This window comes from Bombus vosnesenskii, unplaced genomic scaffold, assembly GCF_011952255.1.
Source record: "Bombus vosnesenskii isolate JDL3184/JDL3185 unplaced genomic scaffold, Bvos_JDL3184-5_v1.1 scf7180000013294, whole genome shotgun sequence".
Lineage (NCBI taxonomy): Eukaryota > Metazoa > Arthropoda > Insecta > Hymenoptera > Apidae > Bombus > Bombus vosnesenskii.
In genome coordinates, this window is record NW_022882945.1 from 1,113,350 (window position 1) to 1,134,145 (window position 20,796).

A 20,796-nucleotide genomic window follows, 5' to 3' on the forward strand; every position below is an offset into this window, starting at 1 on the left:
AGTTCGATTAATTTTTCATAACGATTTTAATTTATGTAACAAGTAATGTATTTATCGTAGCGAGCATGAAAAATTATTCATCCGTATCAATTACCAAAACGTTTGAGATCCGGAAGCTCTTTCGACGTGAAATGAATTCGCGCGCCGATTTCGATTCAATTAACCATTGATAACGGTTAATGAATTTCCTTTTGTTCAGTTTAGCATCCTATTGATTATATTATAATACGTATTACGATACAATGCGTACCCATGGCGGCGTATCTGCAAATTAATTAATAGCATAACATAAGATAATTTATGCGTGACACGATGGATCGATCGACGGACGATGATAAAACGCCGTGCGCAAGGATCGTCGGAGGCAAGGTCAGGTAGTTCGTCATTAATTTACAGCTCGCAGAGGGTTGATAAAATCGTCCGTTGGTGAAAATGAGCATCCTTGACTTTAACTGTCCTTTCAAACTGACCGTTTAACACGTGTCTGTAACACACACCCCTCCCTGATTAATTATTCCTCGTCATCCCCGACCGATTATTTGTTAATTAATTCTACGTCGTTCCCGGATTTTGTGTAATATTTATTCGTTAAACCTCTCCGTTATATAACTGCTGAATCTCAGAACTCTTTAGCAAAATTCTTTCTTAACAGATTTACGAGATCTTTTTTCATGGTTGTTCCTGTTAATTGCCCTGCTAGTTTTTTTAATCTAATAATTTCCTTTTTTTACGAAACCTACCCTTAAAAGCTCTCTTTCTTAATTTTTAAGTTAACTTCTTCCTGGACAGAACAGACACACGAGGGATACTAACGCCTCCTCAATAAACTAATTCTCTGATAAAATTCGTACGTCGAGAACGTTAAAAGACAAAAAAATCTCTACGATTCTAACTCGAAATCCGACTATGTGCATAAAAGTCGTGGCCATAATTTCGGTCGGGCAAAGAGGAAACCGAAAAACCGGCTCGCTGATCGATCTAGATCTGTCCACCGGAAATGCATACGTTTCTATGATATATACACATCCGGCGCCACGCCTCCTCGCCTCACCTGCTGCATGATGCCTTGCGCGATGATAATAATAATAATAATAATGCTCATCCGCATCGTCGCGAACGAGCATTCATAACAGACATCTCTCGAGGCACGTGAGCGATAACGTGTGCTCACCCGTTGTATATAAGTAGTTATATGCTCCTGGCTATCGTGTATAACGAGTATGCACCTCCTCAAAGACGAAAGCGTCGCGATTGCGTTCAGTCTCGAGCGGATCAACGTTCCTTCAACGATTAACTTAGGGAATCTCCTTCCTTTTTATGCAAAATTCTTCGCAGTTACAGTACGCTCTTGGGAACAAGATTTTTCTCTTTTCTTCTCTCTCTTCCTTCCTTTCTTCTCTACAGTAGTGTGAGAATTTTTGGTTACAACGAAAATCATGATATTATATTCAGCACAGAATGAAAGTTGAGATTTTAGAATTGGTATATTTTGGAGAATTTCCAATCCCCTTTTAACTCTGCGTAACCAAAATGTTACTTGATTTTCCGGCAATGAGTATTTTGTAAATACTGAAGTAAGAATCCGTTAGAGTAAGAATCTTCTGAAGTTTATTTTGGATCATATTGATGTTCATACTTCGTGAAAATGAAAGTACGACTCGCAAGGGGCACGGAAATATAACGAGACGCTATTTATACACGATGCCGCAGCATCTAATCGCACTGGCAAAATATCAATTTTGCCACACGTAATCGTCATACTCGATTTGCCGTGTAACCGATTGCCTACCTATGTGCGCGTCTAAAATGAAGAACTGCGGTCGTTCTGTTAATATTCCGCCACAAATATCGCCCACATCCTTTAGCATTCAACATTGTTCTGAACAAAATGGAATCCAATATCAAAATCGTTCTCTCAATAGCAAGATCATTGAGAAAGCCATTTTCAATTTAAGGATCAAATCTCTCTCTCTCATTTCACATACTAGATGATAATTGCCTCTTAAATGAGATTACTTCATTTCCACCAGACGCCAATTAATAAGCCAATCCGATTTATTGGCCGTCAGTAAACTAATTAGCCACGTCAAAAGGACTAGCTTCTTTTTGAAAACTTAATATCCTCGCAAAATGCCAAGTTCGCCGATAAATTCAGTAGCCGGCATCTTGGACAACCGGAATACATGATTGCGTGATAGAAGAATGATCGATGAAACGAACAGGAATTGGCAAAAGTCGAAAATTTGTTTTATCGTGGAATTTGAGTGATCATCGTAGAATCAAATTGTATGTTATATTATATATTATATACCCGATATTATGATACCTACAAATATTTTGTATAAATCAAATGCTTCTCACTGCTTGTATTTTTTAGTTATTTTGTTATAAATCTGTTACTTCATCCGTGCCATATGTATTATAATGTAAAAAAAATGTAAATAAAGTATAATTTGTTAGAATTCTTTAATGATAACACAACTTTTGTCCTTAACAAGATCGCTTAAATCCAAGTAGGTATGTAACTCGATTAATCCGGACGAGGTTTAACAAGCAACAAACAAGGTACAGTAAAAACGAACGACCAAAGGAGCGCAAAAAAAATGAGGAAACATCAACTAATTTGATCAAAGAGGAAGCATCGCGTAAGCGGAAATAACGATAGTCGCTCTGTCACCACCCCTTGGCGGATCCCGGAATCCCACGGCGTTTTCCGGCCGAACAGCAAAGCTAACAAACGTATCCTGACTCTCTTCGTATTATCGTCGTTATTTTCTGTATTTTATTTTTCTTTTCCTTTTTTTTCACATTTTTTCGTTCCCCTCTCGATTCGAACAGACCAGACTGCGAATTTGTGGGAATGTTCACGATACGCTCGCACATCCTCGTCGACGAATCGCGAGAGGGAAACCTGGTTGGTCCCACGGGCGCTTCTCTACGCGGTGGTTACACGCGAGAGTACGTCCTCGCGACGAGCATTAAGTAAGCATTATGATAAGTGGCGTGTTCGCGAGCCAATTCGCGACCTCCATTGTCTCACGCGCGCGAATTTCAATGGACCCGTCACGCGAACCCCTAGTTATGTATTCTACCACTGTCTGTCAGATTCTAGGGATTTTTCTAGGTGAATATCACCGGTTCCGTCACTTTGCATCAGTTTGAAGAAGATTCGAATCAGCTTGAAAAAGATTCAATTTCACAACACATTGAAGTATGTGTACAATGTATTTTTTTAAATATGGAAAACATTTTTAGTAGATATTTTCCCATTAAAGAGATTATCGTGCTCGAATTGAAAATAATTCTGAAACTGAACGGACGAGCGGTATGAAATCGTCAATGCGATTTTTTACGATTATTGAATCTGAATGTTGACTGTTGAATGCATCGCTGGATATAATTTCGAGATTAACTGCTTTTATCTATTCATCCGATATTTAAATTTTTACTAAAGACCCTTCGGAATACATTTCATCGAATTTCGTTCACCAAAACGAACATGCTACATTTTTAATACAATTCGTTACATATCATGCGTGATATTTTAAATGTTGGCTAAACCCATTGTTTTCCATCATCTTTCCAATTGCGTGATCACGTTTTATTCAATTATTTGCGTTTTATCGTTTTCACTTCGATCGTAACAAATAAGCGATGAGAAAATTCGTTTGAGATTTTGTTCTCTTTTTTTTTCTTTTTTCATATGATGCAACGTTGCACAGACTCGAAACATTGTTACACCGTAAGATAAATTCGACGAGCGAGTGAAAGACAAGCAGCGAATCGCAACGAATTTCCGAGACTGTGATTGTTCGTGTTTCAATCGGGCACACGGCCGATCTCCTGAACTACATTTCGCGCTTTGCAAACAATAAAACGCAACAACGGGGGCGCGCTCATAAAGCTAATCGAAAATAATTTCTCCCACACCGACAATGCCGATTCTGTGATTAATCGCAGAATCCGCTTCAAGTCGTCCGGTCTTTCGCACGTTAGTCGCGTTTCGAATTTCATGTCGTATAAAAATAGTCGATTTGTAATCTCCATTGAGCGCCACTCGATGTTAGAAACACTACTTCTACATTTATTTTTTAAATAATAATTGTAACCCCGTCCTCATAAAATATTTCATAAAAAATCCTTCTGAGACATAAACTAAATTTTTAACCAAAAAAAACTATAAACTAATATTTTAACCAATCACAGTTATCTAGAGAAGGTATATTCTCTCAATGAAAATAAAAGATAGAATACATCAAAACTCTTTCTGCTTAAAATTTCGTAGATTGCATAATATTTCCGCAAGAAGATCTTACAAAAAATAAACAAATTTCTTAACCAAAACTGCAGCCGGAACGTATCCTCTCAATAAGAAACGTAGAATAAAAGGTATTGAATTTTTGTTTCGCGCAGAAATTTGCAGACACGGTCCCGTTAACCACGAATGGATCGGTTCCGCGAAAGAATTCCTTTTTTCCACGGAGATGATGCTCGCACAACGATAATCGGGCGTAGCAATCGTGCGACATTCGCGATGAAGAAACTTAGTGAATGAAAGGAAACCGGTGGTGGTTCACACGCGTCCGGGCACGCACGTCGCTCTGCCTCCTCGACCATTTACCTTAAAGCGAGGCGATTTCCTTTTGCACGTTATGATCCCACACAATGCTGCACCTACGACGACTATCTAGTAGATTATCCTTCTGTACATACCATTACCTCGACACGCGAGCCCCATGAACAAGAAAGCAACGAGAGAACAGGCAACGATCAGGAAAAATTGCGGCTGATGACGCCGATATACATGAACGAAACAAACAGATTGCTCCTATTACTGAACAACGTAGCATTATCTTCCCATTTTCTTATTCTTTTTCTGCTTCTTTTCTTTTAATATGATTTGATAAAAGTGGACCATTGTTCCCCTTTTGTGTAACTTTAATCGCTCGATCTTTGATTCTAACGATTCTGATGGCTCCTCGACTTTCGAGGAAGTCGTTAGACACATCTGCGCCCAAATAACATCTCGTTAAGCAAACTTCGTTTTCGCTTGACTTACACTTCAGCATATGAAGATTCATACTTCAAATATCGAAGTGCGTACATTTAGTAAGTTCATTTGGAATATACACCAGGCTATATCTATTCTTTTATAGATACTGATTATTAATAATGGAAATATATCTTCTGATATTTCCATGACGAAAACATAGCGCACTAAAGTTCAAGATGAATTTTATCAAGCGAAACAAATACATTAATCTTTTAGTTAGTTCATAACTTGTGTCAAGTGCAATGTGGCGTATAATAAATAAAGAATTAAAAAGAGAATGAATCAATCCTTCGCTCGATAGATGTCACAGGAGATAAACAATATCTTACTTTGACTTTCGGCTAGCTAAACCAGTAAATACGACCTTTATCGAGCGATTCAAACTGGGAACCAGTCCCGGTATAATCTTTGAAAGAAGAAGAGAAACACAGTGGTCAGCTCTTTCGCCGACACGGTGCCGTACTTCCTGTCCAATCACGACTTTATCTCTCCCTGACGAATGCGTACCAGGCGCTAGTCACCTGAGATCCCACAGATACTAGGAGAGTAGGCATCGAAAGAAAAAAAGGCCGTACCTGTTTCCACAGTCGTGTTAACAGCCGAAACTCATAAAGACGTTTAAAAGTGGCCTAAAGGAGAGAGACGGGACACGACCATCTCCTTTACCACCGAAACACACCTTCGTCGATCCTTCAACGTCGCCAGACGCCGACCATTCAAAAACTGGCGACGATGAATAGACCGTTCATAGAAATTCGTTTGATTACGTGTGCAGGGTGATTTCTTATAACTCGACCGGTTTTACGAAGTTTGATATTATATTTTCTTTGTTTTGTTCGGTTATACGCGACGAATAATTCTGTCGGAACTTCATCATATTGTATTATACAACATCGTGCTTTCATGAGTAAGTAAAAGGTTGCTGGCATAAATTCGTTCAACGTATCAATTAAAGCCAAACTTTCATCTAATCGAGTTGTTCAACGTATGATTAAAAAATGAAGTTTGTTTTGTTCAAATTTACAAGATTGTATCTAATCGATGATCGATTCCACGTTTCGTGAATTTTGTTAAAAACATACGAATGGAAAATTCTTTACAGAAAATCATCAATGTTAGCAAATAAATCGTGAGGTTAACGAAACGTTAATCTTTAAATGGTTAAGATAAAACACCCTGTACGTTATAATTTCCTAAAGGAAGAGACGTAAAGGTAAAAGCATTCCTCTCATTTGCAACAATATTTTCAAGCTTAAACGTTTCATTATACCATTAAACTCGTCCCTGTGCGAGACACAACTCGACAGATGACTATTAAAAGCGAACGAAGGACCGTTACCCGTCATAAGTATGCATTACCCACCAAATTTCATTCACGATATTAACAACACTTTCGCAACGTGGCTGATCGAACCGGAATCGCAATTAAAAATTGATTTACAACAGCCGCCGTGTCGGTTCGTCATTAACAACGCTCATGCGCACGCGCGTGAGAAGAAAAACGGCAGCCGGTGGCAGCGTGCAAATTTCGCGATAATTGGCGAACGTGTCGCTCGCACGCCGCTAATATCACGATGGAATCGCAACGAGCGAATCGATCAGGCCTCGATGGATCGCCCAGAGCGCAATTTGTCATAGACAAGAATCTCATCGAGGATGCGTGATCGAGACGCGCCTCTACGAAATCGGCTGTCATGTTTATGATCTAATTACCTATGATTTCGATCTTCGAATTCACGATCGATCCGCTTAATCGGTTACACATTATCTTTGGTTATTTCTTACAGGCTGAGATCGGTTAGGAACGTGTTCGTGCAAAATTGATATTGTGTAAGGAAAATCCATTAGGCTTGTTTGTCTTAAAGGAAATTTGTCAATGTCACGTGTCTGTTTCCTTTATTTGAATACACACTATCTTTGAGGTTTATTTGTAGAGTACAGTTGCTTATTCAGATTCATATTTTTAGAAAGATAAAGAAACGCAATCTAAATAGAGAACTGTTTCGCGTATTACATAATATAAAATACCAACTTATAATTCGTCATAGAAATTTTATAGATTTATATATAATGACACTTTTAGGGATCTGAATGATTTTTTGTAAAGCATACGAATGAAAATTTATTTTCTCTGAATTACATATTTTTCCATATGCTTTTCACATTAATTCCTTTACTTCTAATTCTATACTTCAGTCGTTGGCAAATTAAAAATGAATGGCGTGAAAAGCACTATAATTTTATAAAACGAAATTATGATATAATTGACAATGAATAGATATAATATATAGATGAAAGAATGGATGATATCTTAAAAAAGTCTAGTACAAAAGTTGTTAATTTTCGTATGTCCAATTACCAATTTTACACTTTCCTTTGTCCACTATATAAAGTGCGTAGTCATTTCAGAAAACGAACAGAACTCATTCAGAAATTTAAACTTACGTAAACACGAAGTCTTATGGACTACAAATCAGATCATTGTATTGATCAAAATGAATCGTCACATAATATAATCTCAGACAAGGTTATAGATCCTAACCAAAATAATTATTACGATTTGTAATTAATGGAACACTGATACGTAATGGACGGTCAGCTTTCTCAGCAAAAATGACTTCATCTAACTAGGTGTTCGTCTTCACGAAAATTCTGTACTAACCAGGTTTTATCGGCACGATCAAAGGGATCCCGATACGACGTTGACACAAGGCTGAACTTGGTGTAGTTCCTCTCCTGTGACAGCTTCACTATCTTGTTCTTTTCGAAGAACGCTCAATCCCATTATCTTTCGCCCTGGTTGACCTGCTACCCGGGCGTAAAGTGGGTAATCCTGTCCAAGAAGCGATCTTCAATCTTCTACACTCTACGCGATGAATACCAGGTTCTTGGGAGGTTTCGAAGGTTCGATTCGTTATTTTGTCACAACGGTTGGTGTTACGTGATGACTTTCTCGTAGATATGAATTTTAGTTCTTCAGATAACTATAAAATGTCAAAAAATACAAACTTTATTTAATTCATTCTATGTACTCGCAAATGTGTTCAACGACATTAATCTACAATAACAAAAAACAAGAAATCCTAGCACCAGGTGGTTAATATAATTTCAATTTTGTATAACAACGATGTCAAAAATAATTTCGTAAATCGCTCCAGGGGTGAAACCTGACCGGATAAATACTTTGACTCGAATCTAATTGAACGTTACGGCACGAATTCATAAAAGGAAGAAAAGATAACAACGAAGCGGTAGTTGCGCCATCGAAAAAGCGGAGTTGTTACCGAATTATTTTGTGGAGAAATTGACAGTCGGTGCCAAAGCATGGTGGTTAGAGACCTTCGCTGACAATGTGGATCTGTAATTAGAACCGTGCCGTCTTCTGCCATTCCTCTCCGTTTCACGATCTTTTTCTTCTTCTTTCTTTAATCTGTTTTTGTTCACGTGAAATCTCACACAGCTATGTATTATCGTCTTAAACCAACAGACCCTGTGACGAGTAGCAGAACCTGGTTCAAAAGCAGCTACGTGGATCAAGGTAGGCAAAAGGGGGAAAGCAGGTCCCGAAAACGAAAGACGGCACGAGAGAAACTTAAATAGTAGGTCTGTCTTTAATAACCTTGGTCCCGAGACGCAAACTGAATGTCATTGCAGTAGATTCGATCACGTGAGTCGGCACTGACAGCTTAATTCTAGTGTCGTGTCAATGGCGCAGCTTGGCCTCTCAAATTCGTGAAAGAACCGGGGGAATCCTCCGATATCAAAACGGCACACGGCGCCACTGTATGCAACTTTATAATTAATTCGAATCAGGATCAGTACTATGAAGAATTGCGGGTATACGTCAAAAAGGAAGTTTGTTCGAATTTGTATATTTTCCTTCGTTTCATTAATTGGAACATTTTGCGACTTAGAAAATGTTCGATATTGAAAAGCATATTCGTGTTTGAAAGCTAAAAATTCAAATTTTGCAAATATTTATATACAGTAGCTCGATAGGAAATTCTTATGAATATACTTAAAAATTTCATTAGTACCTCAAATGTAACTTAAATCTGAACATATTCTCAAATTGAACTCAGGATGCCATCTGAAGTATAGTGTGACAACTTGTAACTTAATAGTGGATTGTAGTTCTACACGTGATATGAAAATCTCTTTAATTTACAATACCTTATCATAATATAAGATTAAATATTACTAGTATATAAACAAAATCATGTTGACACGATTATGTGTACGTGTTAGTAAAAAACTGTTAAATACAAATACAGGATTTCACGTAAGTTAAACTCTTGTTTCTCGTTAGGTTATGTCACACTTATATATATATATATATATATATATATATTAAAATATTTTAATGATAAAAATATGTATATATTCAGAAAACAACAGAATATCACTTTAGCGGTCTCGCATATAATATAACAAACGGTCCTTTGAAACGGGATTGTGTATTAAACGTTCATAAACTTTCGAGAATTCATAAGATTTATTTCGCTCGGTATGAAAGCACAGCTAATACAACAATAAAAGAAAATGCATCAAATACGCCACCAGGTGTGAAAAATCTCTAATTTTATATATGTTTTCGAAAATGTATAATAAATATTATGTAATAATAAAAAATATAGTCTACCATGTTTTTTAGATTCACCTGTGCCACAAACACAAATAACAGATCTAAATAATTCAGTACCAGAGAAAGATCTATTAAATCAAATACCAGGTAATATATTTTTTACTTTTAAGTTAATTAGAAGTTGTATAATATTTTGTATTTTTTACAGATCCACCTCTTCCACAAATACCATTGCCTGCAGAGGTTATTAAACTACATGCAAATGGGGAACCTACCTTTGAAAGCTTAGGATTAGGTGGATATGGTCCTGTGGGAATTATTCAAACACTTTATGAATTAGTTCATGTTAATTGTAATCTACCATGGTGGGCAACAATTGTACTAATTTCAGTACTTATCAAAGTTGCAACATTTCCACTTTCGATATCTGTACACAAAAATACTAGCAATATGAACAGAATTCTGTCACAAATGATAAAATTACAGGAAAATATGACTGACGCAAGAAGATGTGGAAATTCACAAGATGGTGTGTACTAACATATTTATCCAGCATATTATAAAGTATGTACTAGTATATATTTATCTAAACAAATAAATTTTATTTTTGTCTTTTAGCTACTGTATATGCTTTTGAATTACAACAGCTGATGAAGAAAAATAATGTTAAGATATTTCCTGTTTCGAATCTTTTGAAGGTATGCAATTGAATGGGTATATTATGTACTTAAGTACATCTGTGATAATTTAAATATTAAAATTTATTCCTATATACTAAATAGATTGGAACACATCTACCAATATTTTTTGCTCTACGAGAAATGACTAGTAAACCTGTAGAAAGTTTAAAGGAAGGTGGATTGTGGTGGTTTACGGATTTAAATAGTACTGATCCATATTATCTGTTGCCACTGGGTACTAGTGTAACATTATATGCTGTTACTTCATATACATTGAGGAATTCAAAAAATTTGTCTCCAGTAGTACGAAATATGTTCAAAGCAATACCAGTTATTTCATTTATATTTGCAGTGAAGTTTCCGGGAGTAAGATACATAGCTCTTATTTATCTTTACTTTGTATTGTAAATATTACAAAAAATTTGTTTCAGGCCATTTTGTGTCATTGGGCTGTTTCAAATATTCTAACCGTAATAGAAAATCAATTACTGTGTTTAGAGAAAGTAAAAGCATATTTTAATATCCCTCCTATGATGATCACAAATATAGAAATAAAGAAAGACAAAGGCTTCAAGGAATCATTCTCTGATGGTACTTTCAAATAAATATTTGCAGTATAATACAGTTTTAGATTTATTACATGAACAATTTTTTTTCAGCTTGGATTAACATGAAACTATCTAATAAGCTAGCAGCTTATGCACGTGCAGATATAAAACAATTTAATAATGCAGCTAAAGGTCCACTCCCAATGACATATAAATACAACCCAGTAAAAAATTTATCAAAAGCAACATCAGCAACATCAATGACAACAATGAAAAAATGAGATTTTATGTATATGAAATTTCTTTATATATTTAGTTATGAAGATCTAATTGTAGTAATTTGAAATTTATGTCAATAAACTGGAAAATAATGATAAGATATCTCTAATAAATTATATACAATTATAAATGACATATGTTGAATTTCATACCTTTTAGATAATATTAACATTTTATGCCAATACATTGATTAATCACTTCAAGTAGATGATTATTTTCAAGAGCTGCTGCTATTCTTTCTTTATCAGCTAATTGCTTATTTACTGCTGCCTCTGACATATGAGTACCTGGTGTAATTTCAACACTAACTTTAAATCTTGAAGGTAGAACTCGCAGTAATTGTACTCTAATTGATAAACCAATTAATGTTGCCATACTGCAATGTGGTATCGTTGGAGTAAATTTTACGTGAACTGTGCTTGCTTTATTATCAATCTGAAAGAAAACATTACTTTCTTTGATAATATGGTTAATAACGTATACTATAATCTTTTTATATCATGTTTGTGTGTTACTTCGATGAGACTTTGTTCTACCACATTCAATTCTTCCAATGTCAAAGGATGTTCAGGATCATTGATGTTTCTAATCAAATCTGTAAATCATATGTTAGAAAAAATTATTGTATACGACATAAAAATTCAGAAAACATTATGATATTAATAAATACATACCGAAAATTTCACGTGCATCAAATTCATCTACAATATCTTCATCTTCATCTTCCGCAGTAATTTCTCTTTCATCTATTTTTTTGTATAATTTGGGATTAATATTTTCAAAGGAATCCTCCATTTTCTTCGTTAAAGAAATGAAAATTTTACACCGTTATGTAAACGTCGTAAAATTATTTTTCCGTTTTATTCAGAAGTATGTATGTGTATATATATATATATATTAATCGAAGCTGTTTAATCCGAGCACAGAAAGTAACGTAAAATTTATATCGGAGATTAATACAATATTTAAGGATCCCTTTAATTCAAATGAATGATAAAATTCTAAGGATCGTATACAACCCAATGTTGTGATTGGTTTTTTTTTACGCGTAGTACTACCGTTGGTGAAAAGAGAAAAAAAGCATAACACCGTACAATTCGTAGCGACCACGTTCTTCAAAGATCTGCCTGTGCATGCGCATTTTAGTTGATTAGGGGTTACGACTTACAATATTACATATATCAAATGCACATACTCACAAATGTATATCTTTATTTCGGTAATTTAATATATCATAAATACTGAAAATATTTTGTGATATTTGTAAAAAACCTTTGTACTATATTAAGGAAGATTTGACTCCATCTATTTCTAACGAATAAAAAAAAGGTGAGGTTATGTACAGCATAAGGTTATGTGCATGTTTTATATATCTATATCTTTTTTATGTTTTGAATTACAAATAATTTTAATTACAGTTTCAAGATGGCTACATCTCTTGCGAGACAATTAAAACAACTAAGAACCCCTCAAACAACAATACTGCGTCGAGATAAAAAACATACAAGCTTGTTATTTGATCCCAGGGAAGCTGCTAATTTAGACAGAGAGACAGTTTTAAGCATAGGTAACACACTTTATTTTATGTTTCTACCTCTACATATTTTTTATTGAAGCAATAATTGATGTTTATTTCTTCCCCAGGTCAAAATGGATTGCAAGAGTTGACTAAGCTATCAGACGTATTTTTAGAATTTGAACATACTCTTTTTGCACAAAGTTCACTGAATCTTGAACGTGCTGTGCAAGATGTTAAAGTTAACAAGAAGTTAGATAGACAGATTGAAAAGTTTCTTATCCTTCTATCTCCTTACTTCTTGCTCAATAATGCTCATAAAACTCTTGAATGGTTAATATGTAGGTTTCACATAGAAGAATTTAATAGAGATCAATTTTTGCTTTTAATATTACCTTATCACGAAACTCGGATGTTTGCAAGAGCATTACAACTATTAAATCTATCTGATGATGCTGATAACTGGCACTGGTTAGAACCCCTCCAAAAGCCAGGTGTTCCCTTAGCTACAATAACATTAGTCAATCGTCTTAGTTCTGATAATGCTTTACTAAAACTAATTTGCAATCACGTAATTACCGCTACTAACACATATTCAGAGCGAGCGTCTTCTTTAAGTACTCTGTATGCATTTTACACAACTTCAATATTAGGAATTATCGATCAATCATCTGGAATTTCCGAAGTACAAATGGGTCATATGTTACCAGCTATTTTAAAAGGTTTAGAAAGTTCCATCTCCGATTTTGTAGCCAGTAGTTACATGATCTTAGCAAAACTGGCGTTCAAAGAGAAATTGAATGATATAACTATGGAAAAATTACTTCTGAAGATATTCAAGAAAACGCATCTAAAAGAGGAAGCATTGCACCTGTTATTCTTCTTGTACAATATACCAATTCATCAACTTACTACAGTTCCAAAAAGTCTTGCTACTCGACTATCAGAATTGTCCTGGTTCATCGAGCTCGCAATCAAGCTTCAATCCTCTAATGTGAATATATTAAAATTCATTGTATCATTACTACAAACAAGTTGTCGCATGATTTTGGACAGTCCATCAGAAACAGTTCGAATACAGAATATGGTGAATGAAATATTGTCACGAATAAAGCTCGATGATATTGGAGTGGACACCATTTTGTGGAATGTATTACAGAAGGAGTTTCTTTCAACTGACATGAAAAACGAAGCTAGAGAATTTCTAATAAGATTGTATCACACTCTTGAAAGAACGTATCCTGAAAGATTCGATGATTACTTGAAAGGATTGATGAAACGCAGCGAAACAGACAAAGATTCCAAACTGGCATTGGAATTTGTCACATCTTGGCATTTTGGAGCCAAGGACACGCAAGAAGCTGTTGGTATACTTGACAAATTGATTCATATCAATCCTGTACAGAGAATTGTAGCGTTGGAAATGTTGGCAGATTCTGATGTGAATATTCCTGAAAGTTTCCAGGAGATGATGACAACCACGATACAATCCAGATTTAGTGACACAGAAGTAGACGTAATCAAAGCTTTGCTCTCTATTTCTACGAAACGCCTAACAAGTCTTCTATCTGCAGATATATTGATTGATGAGTTGAAAATATTACTATCGACTTGTCACACCAGCCGTAGGAAAATACTAGCAAAACCAGCATTGAAAATCCTATTAGAACTCTGTAAAGTCGGAGATGATACTAGCGTATTCATTACATCATTACCTTATTTATTCCCAAATGACGACGCAGACGTGGATATCGCGATGGAAGTATTAGAATCAAACTTTGCTAGGAACAATATTTATATGCAACACGTGCAGAAGGATCTAGGAAAATTACCGAACGCAGAGGCTGTTTCATCGGCATCTTTTCATAATATATTAAACTGGGAATTGCTGCCGCCAACAGATAGCATATTAAGCGCAATGAAGCAACAGATCGCTCATGGTGATGCAGCTTCCATGTTTTTCAACCTAATTTTACTCGGATCCGTATGTAGAGTCCCTGTTGGATCTCTGGAACCGCAAATAGCTCGAGAGGTAATCGAAATGGCTACGGAGATGATTAAAAAATACCCGCAAGTAAAGTTATTACAAAATTGCAATAATATTACAGGAGATAATATACAAATGGCCATAGAATTAACTTCTCAAGGTGTTCTCCCATTGCAAGTTGGTACCTACGTTCTGGAAATGGTTCACAGACGTCTCGATTTGAAGTCAAATCCGGCGATTGATTTTGAGAACAATCAACATCGTAGTAATTTGATTTTGAGACTTCTTGAGATGTTCTTCGAGGGAATAGATAATGTATATTGGTGCAAGCATTATTCTCGTTGTCTACAAATATTTTTTCAAAGACATTTCTCCACGATTCAGGATCTTATCCGCTTTCTCTCTCAACTGTACATAAAGCCTGTGAAGGTGCAAACGTCCTTTCATTGCTTGAAGATAACTCAAGTCCTGCTGAATCAATGCAAATCTACTGAATGGGCGTTTGAGGATAAAGTCTTTGTTACAAATTTGTTACTTTCGTTAGCCAGAGAGAACAATGAATGTCGAATAGCGTCATTAAAAGTACTCGAGAAGCTCATAAGCAAGTGCTCAAGTGCTCAAGTGCTTAATCGTTGCACAATGGTGAATCCTTTTCCATCCTTACTGCAAGAACTTGTCATCAGAAGCCCAGAAATATCTTTAGATCCTGATCAATTATCTTTATCTCTTTACATTCTATTATCACCTGATCCAGATGTATGTAAACAATTGAAGACGGATCTTCGAAAGAGGCTACAACAAGCGCAACAAATGTTATTTGAGATAGTCATGGATCAGCAAACTCCTTTACATATTAAATCACAGCTGCTTGATATTCTAGTTTACGTGAATGGGCCCACAATACTTCAACGATTAGTTCCTCTTGGATTACACCTTTTAGAAATGCTTCAGGCTGATCCTAAAAATAAATCTGCAGGAAATTTGTTGAAAAACATACTTCAGAGATTCAACAGTGCAACAGTAAAGGCACTCACTGTTGAACAAGTTTGGAAGTTATTCGAAGCTAGCATAGAGGAGCACAAGATCAAAGTAATAACAGAATCCGGAAATCAACATCCACCAAGTGTGATTCTTCTAAAACAAATAGGAAGTACCTTCTTCCAAAAAGCTGAAGAAGCGTCCAATGTTCTTCAGAAGAAAATTCTAGCTAAATTAGTAGATGTAGCCACTGATTGTGAAATAGGAAACATTATTTCTTCAACCAATAGAGCAATGAGAAAAATTCGAGTGAATGCACAGCTCGTAGTTGACGAGCTACAGATCATGAAGGATCTCAAGAATGCTGAATTAAACGATAGTAAAATGAAAAATAGAAGACGGATCAGTCTCATTCGTGCTCCTGACCCAACCATAATCAACAGAAGAGAATGGAAACGTGGCGTGACTCTCTTAGAGTTCGTTCAACAAGCTGACAATATCGAACATGAGGAATTACTCTACCCGATCCTGTTTAATTTGCTGAAGACATGCCTCAGTTTCGAGGAACAAAGTCCTATAGAATATACGAACCAATTATTACTATCCACTATTCATCGATTGACAGTGAAGAAATTGCCTATTCATGATGCTCATTTACAAATAGACTTAATCACGCAATGTATTAGAACTTCAAGGAATCCCCAAACTCATCATCATGCTCTATTAGTTCTAGTAGAGTTATTAAAAATCGTCGATGTGAGATGTGCTCTATATACTATAATGCCTATTTTCACTTTCATGGGAAGTTCTGTGGTCCGTCAGGACGATGCTTATTCTATTCAAATAATATCCAAGACCATCGAGACTGTGGTTCCTATAATAAATGCGGCTGAGAATGAAACTCACGCTTGTGAGGTTCTAAGAACATTTATCGTTTCGTTACCCGATATTCCAGAACATAGACGAACTCCATTATTTGTAAAGTTATTACAATTATTGGATAATCATTTTCATTTGTATTACTTATTGAGTTTCGAAAGCCACGTTATGTCGAGTACTATGCGTATTACGAATCAAAAGACACCTGGACAGAGATTAGAATTTGCTCTACAGGTATCTCAAGAATTTCCACCCACGAGACTTATTCAGGTTTGCGTGAAATTGACTCAGTTTCTGAAGGAATTGCCTGTAGACGTAGAAGACGAAGAAGGCAGGAGAGCTGCGATTTCGTTTAAATATAAACACATCTTTGATGTTAGTACTAGTAGTCCTAAACACTTAAGACATTATAAATATACTCTGGTCCAGTTTTTAAGTAATCTGTTATCGTCACCTGATCTTATTAATAAAGTCGCCGAGTTCGATTCTACCGAAGTGAATAATGTGAGACAATATTATGATCAACTGATTGTTGAATTAATCATACTAATCCAATGTACCTCGAAGAATGCTGATAAACATCAAGGAAAGCCAATTGCGAAATATTGGAAGGTTCTTTTGCATCATTTATATGACGTGTTAGATTTGGTGAATAATTTATTGCCAAATGGAATATTCTTGGTCAGTATCAAGCGTCTGATAGAACATAATTTACTGACAGTGAAGAGAAAAGCCTTGGAGCTTCTTAACACGCGTCTTCAACAAAGAAAGTTTAATGAAGAGGATCATGAAGATTTGTTACAGTTGATTGAAGCTTTATCGAAGACAGTATCAGTGGAAGTAAAGTCTGAAACGCAGGAACAGGAGATTGTACAGCAAACTGTCTTGATTACTATAAAATTGTTGGCGAAATTGTTGGCTAGCGATCATCCCATACTGTTCAAACCGGTAAGTCAATATATTATTTAACAGAAATAGAAAATTATTGGTTGACCAGTTGGTCATTAATAGATTGCGGATGTTTATGCAATTTCATATTTTTGTAAACATAACTGAAAAAATAAATCTTAAATGGAGAGTTGTTGTATTTGGCAACTACAATATTATAATTAAGACCGTATTTTGAATATCTTATATATTTTTGCGAAAAAAATCCATTACTGATAGACAATTAAATAAATTAATAGATACGAATTTTTATTATTATTATTACTATTTTTATTATAGATTCTGGAGATGACCACTGAGCTGTTAGGTTCAAGGGAAGGACCAGTACTAGCCAGCGCTGCTCTTTGTGTCGCGGAATTATGCAGTTCTATGCGTATTCACGCGATACATTCATTGAACAAATTTGTACCGGCCATCCTGCATTTGTTAGAAGATCACTGCCATCAAGGTGTGCCGGATGTAATAGTCGTCAGTATCGTAAGCGCGTTGCAAAAGATCGTCGAATCTGTAGGGAACTTCTTATCTTTGTATTTGGATCAGTTACTGTTTGAACTGGCGAGATTAAACTCTCTGTACACTGATACGGAACATCAAAAGGTATGATTTACTACTTTATTAAATACTTCTGTTGCCGCGATAAATGTATTTTATAAACAATCGTATACTAACTGTTCACTATCTTTTAGCCACATTTCGTAGGTTTCTCAAAGTGTTTTCACCTTTTCTATTCATTCCCTATTGTTTACTATATTTTTGGAGATTTTTTACATATAGTTTTTAACTATCTGATATGATTTTATCAATATTTGAGACTACATTATACAATTAAACGATAATCAATATTTTTGAAGATTTTCCTTGTTTATCATTTTCATAGATTGGCATCGTAATATCACGATTAAATGCAACAACCCAGAAACTCTCCACGTGCATACCTTCGCGAGTGCTGTTACCAGCAGTCAACAGGACATATATGACGTTACTTGCAAAGAAATTGTACCAACGTATCCCAGCGCTGATGAATGTCCTAGTAGAATCATTCAATAGTGCTCAGCCTAACGATATAAACGCAGTTATACCGGATTTAGGCACATTCTTCTTGAAGGTTTTACAGTTTCGCGAAGATATTTCAAACTCGCCAGATGACATGGAAGTAGACGAATTGGAATTAACGTTGAAGGATGTGGTGGTCATAGAGGAAAGCGCCAGTAAAGCATTGGTTGCTTTAGTACTGAAACTAAGCGAGACTACCTTTAGACCACTTTATTATAAACTTTACGACTGGGCTGCTAGAAATCCACAGTACAAGGAACGAAATATCACTTTCTACAGGTTGATTAAATTATTTTATCTGAGTTTTATTTTATTTTGTAATTTTTTGCATTTTTGTGTGTTAAAGTTTACTTATGGTTACCTAATCATGGATAAAAATATATAAATTTTTATCATCTGTTGCAGACTTTCAGCCAACATAGCAGAGTGTCTAAAATCACTTTTCGTTCTGTTTGCTGGTCACTTCATCAAGCATGCAGCAATATTGTTAAGTAGTAATAATCCAGCGATCATGGAGGAACCGCAGGAGATGACTCTGCCTGAAGAGTCTAGCAAAATCGAGTTAGTAGAAGCCATTTTATTGACTCTATATCGAGTCTTCAGTTACGACGCTCATAATTTCGTGAGTCAAGAGAGATTCGAAATACTGGCTCAACCAATTGTGGATCAGTTGGAGAATACTTTGGGCTCCACAGAGGGCTATGAGAAAAGAGCAAGTGAATTAGTGGTGCCTTGTATTGCTGCCTTTGCTAGTGCCATTCCTGATGACTCTTTGCACAAGCAATTAGTGTACCAGACATTGCTGAAGACAAGACATACGAAACCATATGTTAGAACCGCTGCACTGAATGCGTTGGTGAGTGAAAGTTTATATTTTGTCAAGTTAAATGTATTAATTATTATTAGGTGATTAATATTAATTCATAATTGGTTATAAATAATATTGTAATGATATCGTTACTGAACGATTATACATCAGATTACGCATCAGAAGTACAATTCGATTAAGTTCATAAAATGCTAGTAATTTAATATTTTATTTCACATGAATATAGGTTGAAATTGTAAGGAAGCTTGGCGAAGATTTCATGCCACTCTTGCCAGAAACTATACCCTTCTTGGCAGAAATGTTGGAAGACGAAGACGAAACTACGGAGAAGTGTGCTCAAAATGCAGTACGCACCTTGGAGGAGATTTTAGGCGAGCCCTTACAAAAATATTTCTAATTTAATTCTAGTTTAATTTTTTAAATAAATTTCCAATTAGATTTCATAAAAATTATGTATATATAAATATTATCCTTCTGAAAATAGAATTTAATGAAGTATTCGGAAAGGCAAATGTATTATGAAAACATCTGTTTATTCTTAACTTAAGTCACAATTTGGACGAAATATAGAATATATTATTTCCTTACATTATAATACATTATCGTAAGTTTACGTGTACGTATGTGTGTCTGTATGCATGAACATGTAGGTAGAAGACCATGGCAGCACTAATTAGGCGCCTGGATTCCTAAATATTGACAGCGGTTCTTATTACGAGTGGCGACGAGCGCATTATAGTCTTTTCTTCGAGAGCGTCTCTGAATTTCGCGCATGTAAAAAAGACATTTTCCAGTCATGTGTCCCAACCAAAGAACATATAACTATCAAAATCGAATGAACACGAGTTTCGAGGATCCATCTGCAGACTCGACGATTATTCTTCTTTCTAAAAGTGGAGAAGAAAGAAAAAAAGATAATGTTCGATACTCCTCGACGATCCTCTTTTTAGAGATCCATTTTCGTTTGGAGATCATCCTCGTAGAAAAATGCAACGTAGGCCTTCTCGCTGACGCTTTTTGGGCTGGCACCGTAAATGTTATCGTTGATTCTAACAGGAATCACACCTGTGGCACCTCGGCTGCGTTACGTAGAGACATTTCCTCGCCCTGCTCTATTGATGAAACTTTCCTGCAAACGAAATTTAAGCTTCACTTTCTGCATTGCAAGAATATTTGTTGTGAACTGCAATCATTGGATATTGGACTGTTCAAGGACACCAAAGACGAATCAAAATAAGCCAGAATGTTCATACGTGAATTTTATTATATTTACTTAATTATTGATTTAAGAATATTTTTAAAAATTGGTCAGCAAAAAATAAAATGTTCAAAATAATCATGAATATACTACAATACACTAACCAGGATTTTGCCTTGTTAACTGACCATCGCTATCCCTACCAGTTCTTGGAACTGAATTCGTAGACTGAATTTCTAACGTCACATATTGAAAATATACTA

General features: G+C 35.5%; 5 protein-coding genes across 5 annotated transcripts in view; 2 read left to right on the top strand and 3 right to left on the bottom strand.

Moving 5' to 3' along the window:
• Window positions 1–7,322: 7,322 nt before the first annotated feature.
• Window positions 7,323–11,435, bottom strand: LOC117233006. Its single transcript, XM_033492843.1, has 3 exons — window positions 11,298–11,435; window positions 8,338–8,543; window positions 7,323–8,037 (listed from the first exon to the last, which is right to left on the bottom strand). Exons 2-3 carry the CDS (start codon window positions 8,440–8,442, stop codon window positions 7,804–7,806), a joined length of 339 nt encoding a protein of 112 aa, XP_033348734.1. The 5' UTR covers window positions 8,443–8,543; window positions 11,298–11,435; the 3' UTR covers window positions 7,323–7,803.
• On the top strand, window positions 8,773–11,179 carry LOC117233003 (mitochondrial inner membrane protein OXA1L). Its single transcript, XM_033492841.1, has 8 exons — window positions 8,773–9,335; window positions 9,442–9,616; window positions 9,708–9,785; window positions 9,847–10,167; window positions 10,257–10,336; window positions 10,421–10,684; window positions 10,750–10,909; window positions 10,978–11,179. Exons 1-8 carry the CDS (start codon window positions 9,273–9,275, stop codon window positions 11,145–11,147), a joined length of 1,311 nt encoding a protein of 436 aa, XP_033348732.1. The 5' UTR covers window positions 8,773–9,272; the 3' UTR covers window positions 11,148–11,179.
• On the bottom strand, window positions 11,163–11,990 carry LOC117233005 (MIP18 family protein galla-2). Its single transcript, XM_033492842.1, has 3 exons — window positions 11,820–11,990; window positions 11,661–11,740; window positions 11,163–11,580 (listed from the first exon to the last, which is right to left on the bottom strand). The coding sequence occupies exons 1-3, from the start codon at window positions 11,938–11,940 to the stop codon at window positions 11,311–11,313; spliced, it is 471 nt and encodes a 156-aa protein (XP_033348733.1). The 5' UTR covers window positions 11,941–11,990; the 3' UTR covers window positions 11,163–11,310.
• Window positions 11,991–12,354: 364 nt separating this feature from the next.
• On the top strand, window positions 12,355–20,106 carry LOC117233000 (HEAT repeat-containing protein 1). The gene is made up of 7 exons (XM_033492831.1): window positions 12,355–12,474; window positions 12,564–12,712; window positions 12,790–17,453; window positions 17,733–18,050; window positions 18,331–18,785; window positions 18,912–19,362; window positions 19,562–20,106. Exons 2-7 carry the CDS (start codon window positions 12,571–12,573, stop codon window positions 19,730–19,732), a joined length of 6,201 nt encoding a protein of 2,066 aa, XP_033348722.1. The 5' UTR covers window positions 12,355–12,474; window positions 12,564–12,570; the 3' UTR covers window positions 19,733–20,106.
• LOC117233002 overlaps window positions 19,850–20,796 on the bottom strand; it is a 29,745-nt gene continuing 28,798 nt past the window's right edge. Inside the window, exon 9 of the mRNA XM_033492840.1 lies at window positions 19,850–20,464. Coding sequence (XP_033348731.1) covers window positions 20,395–20,464 — 70 coding nt within the window. The 3' untranslated portion in view covers window positions 19,850–20,394. The remainder of the gene's footprint in view (window positions 20,465–20,796) is intronic.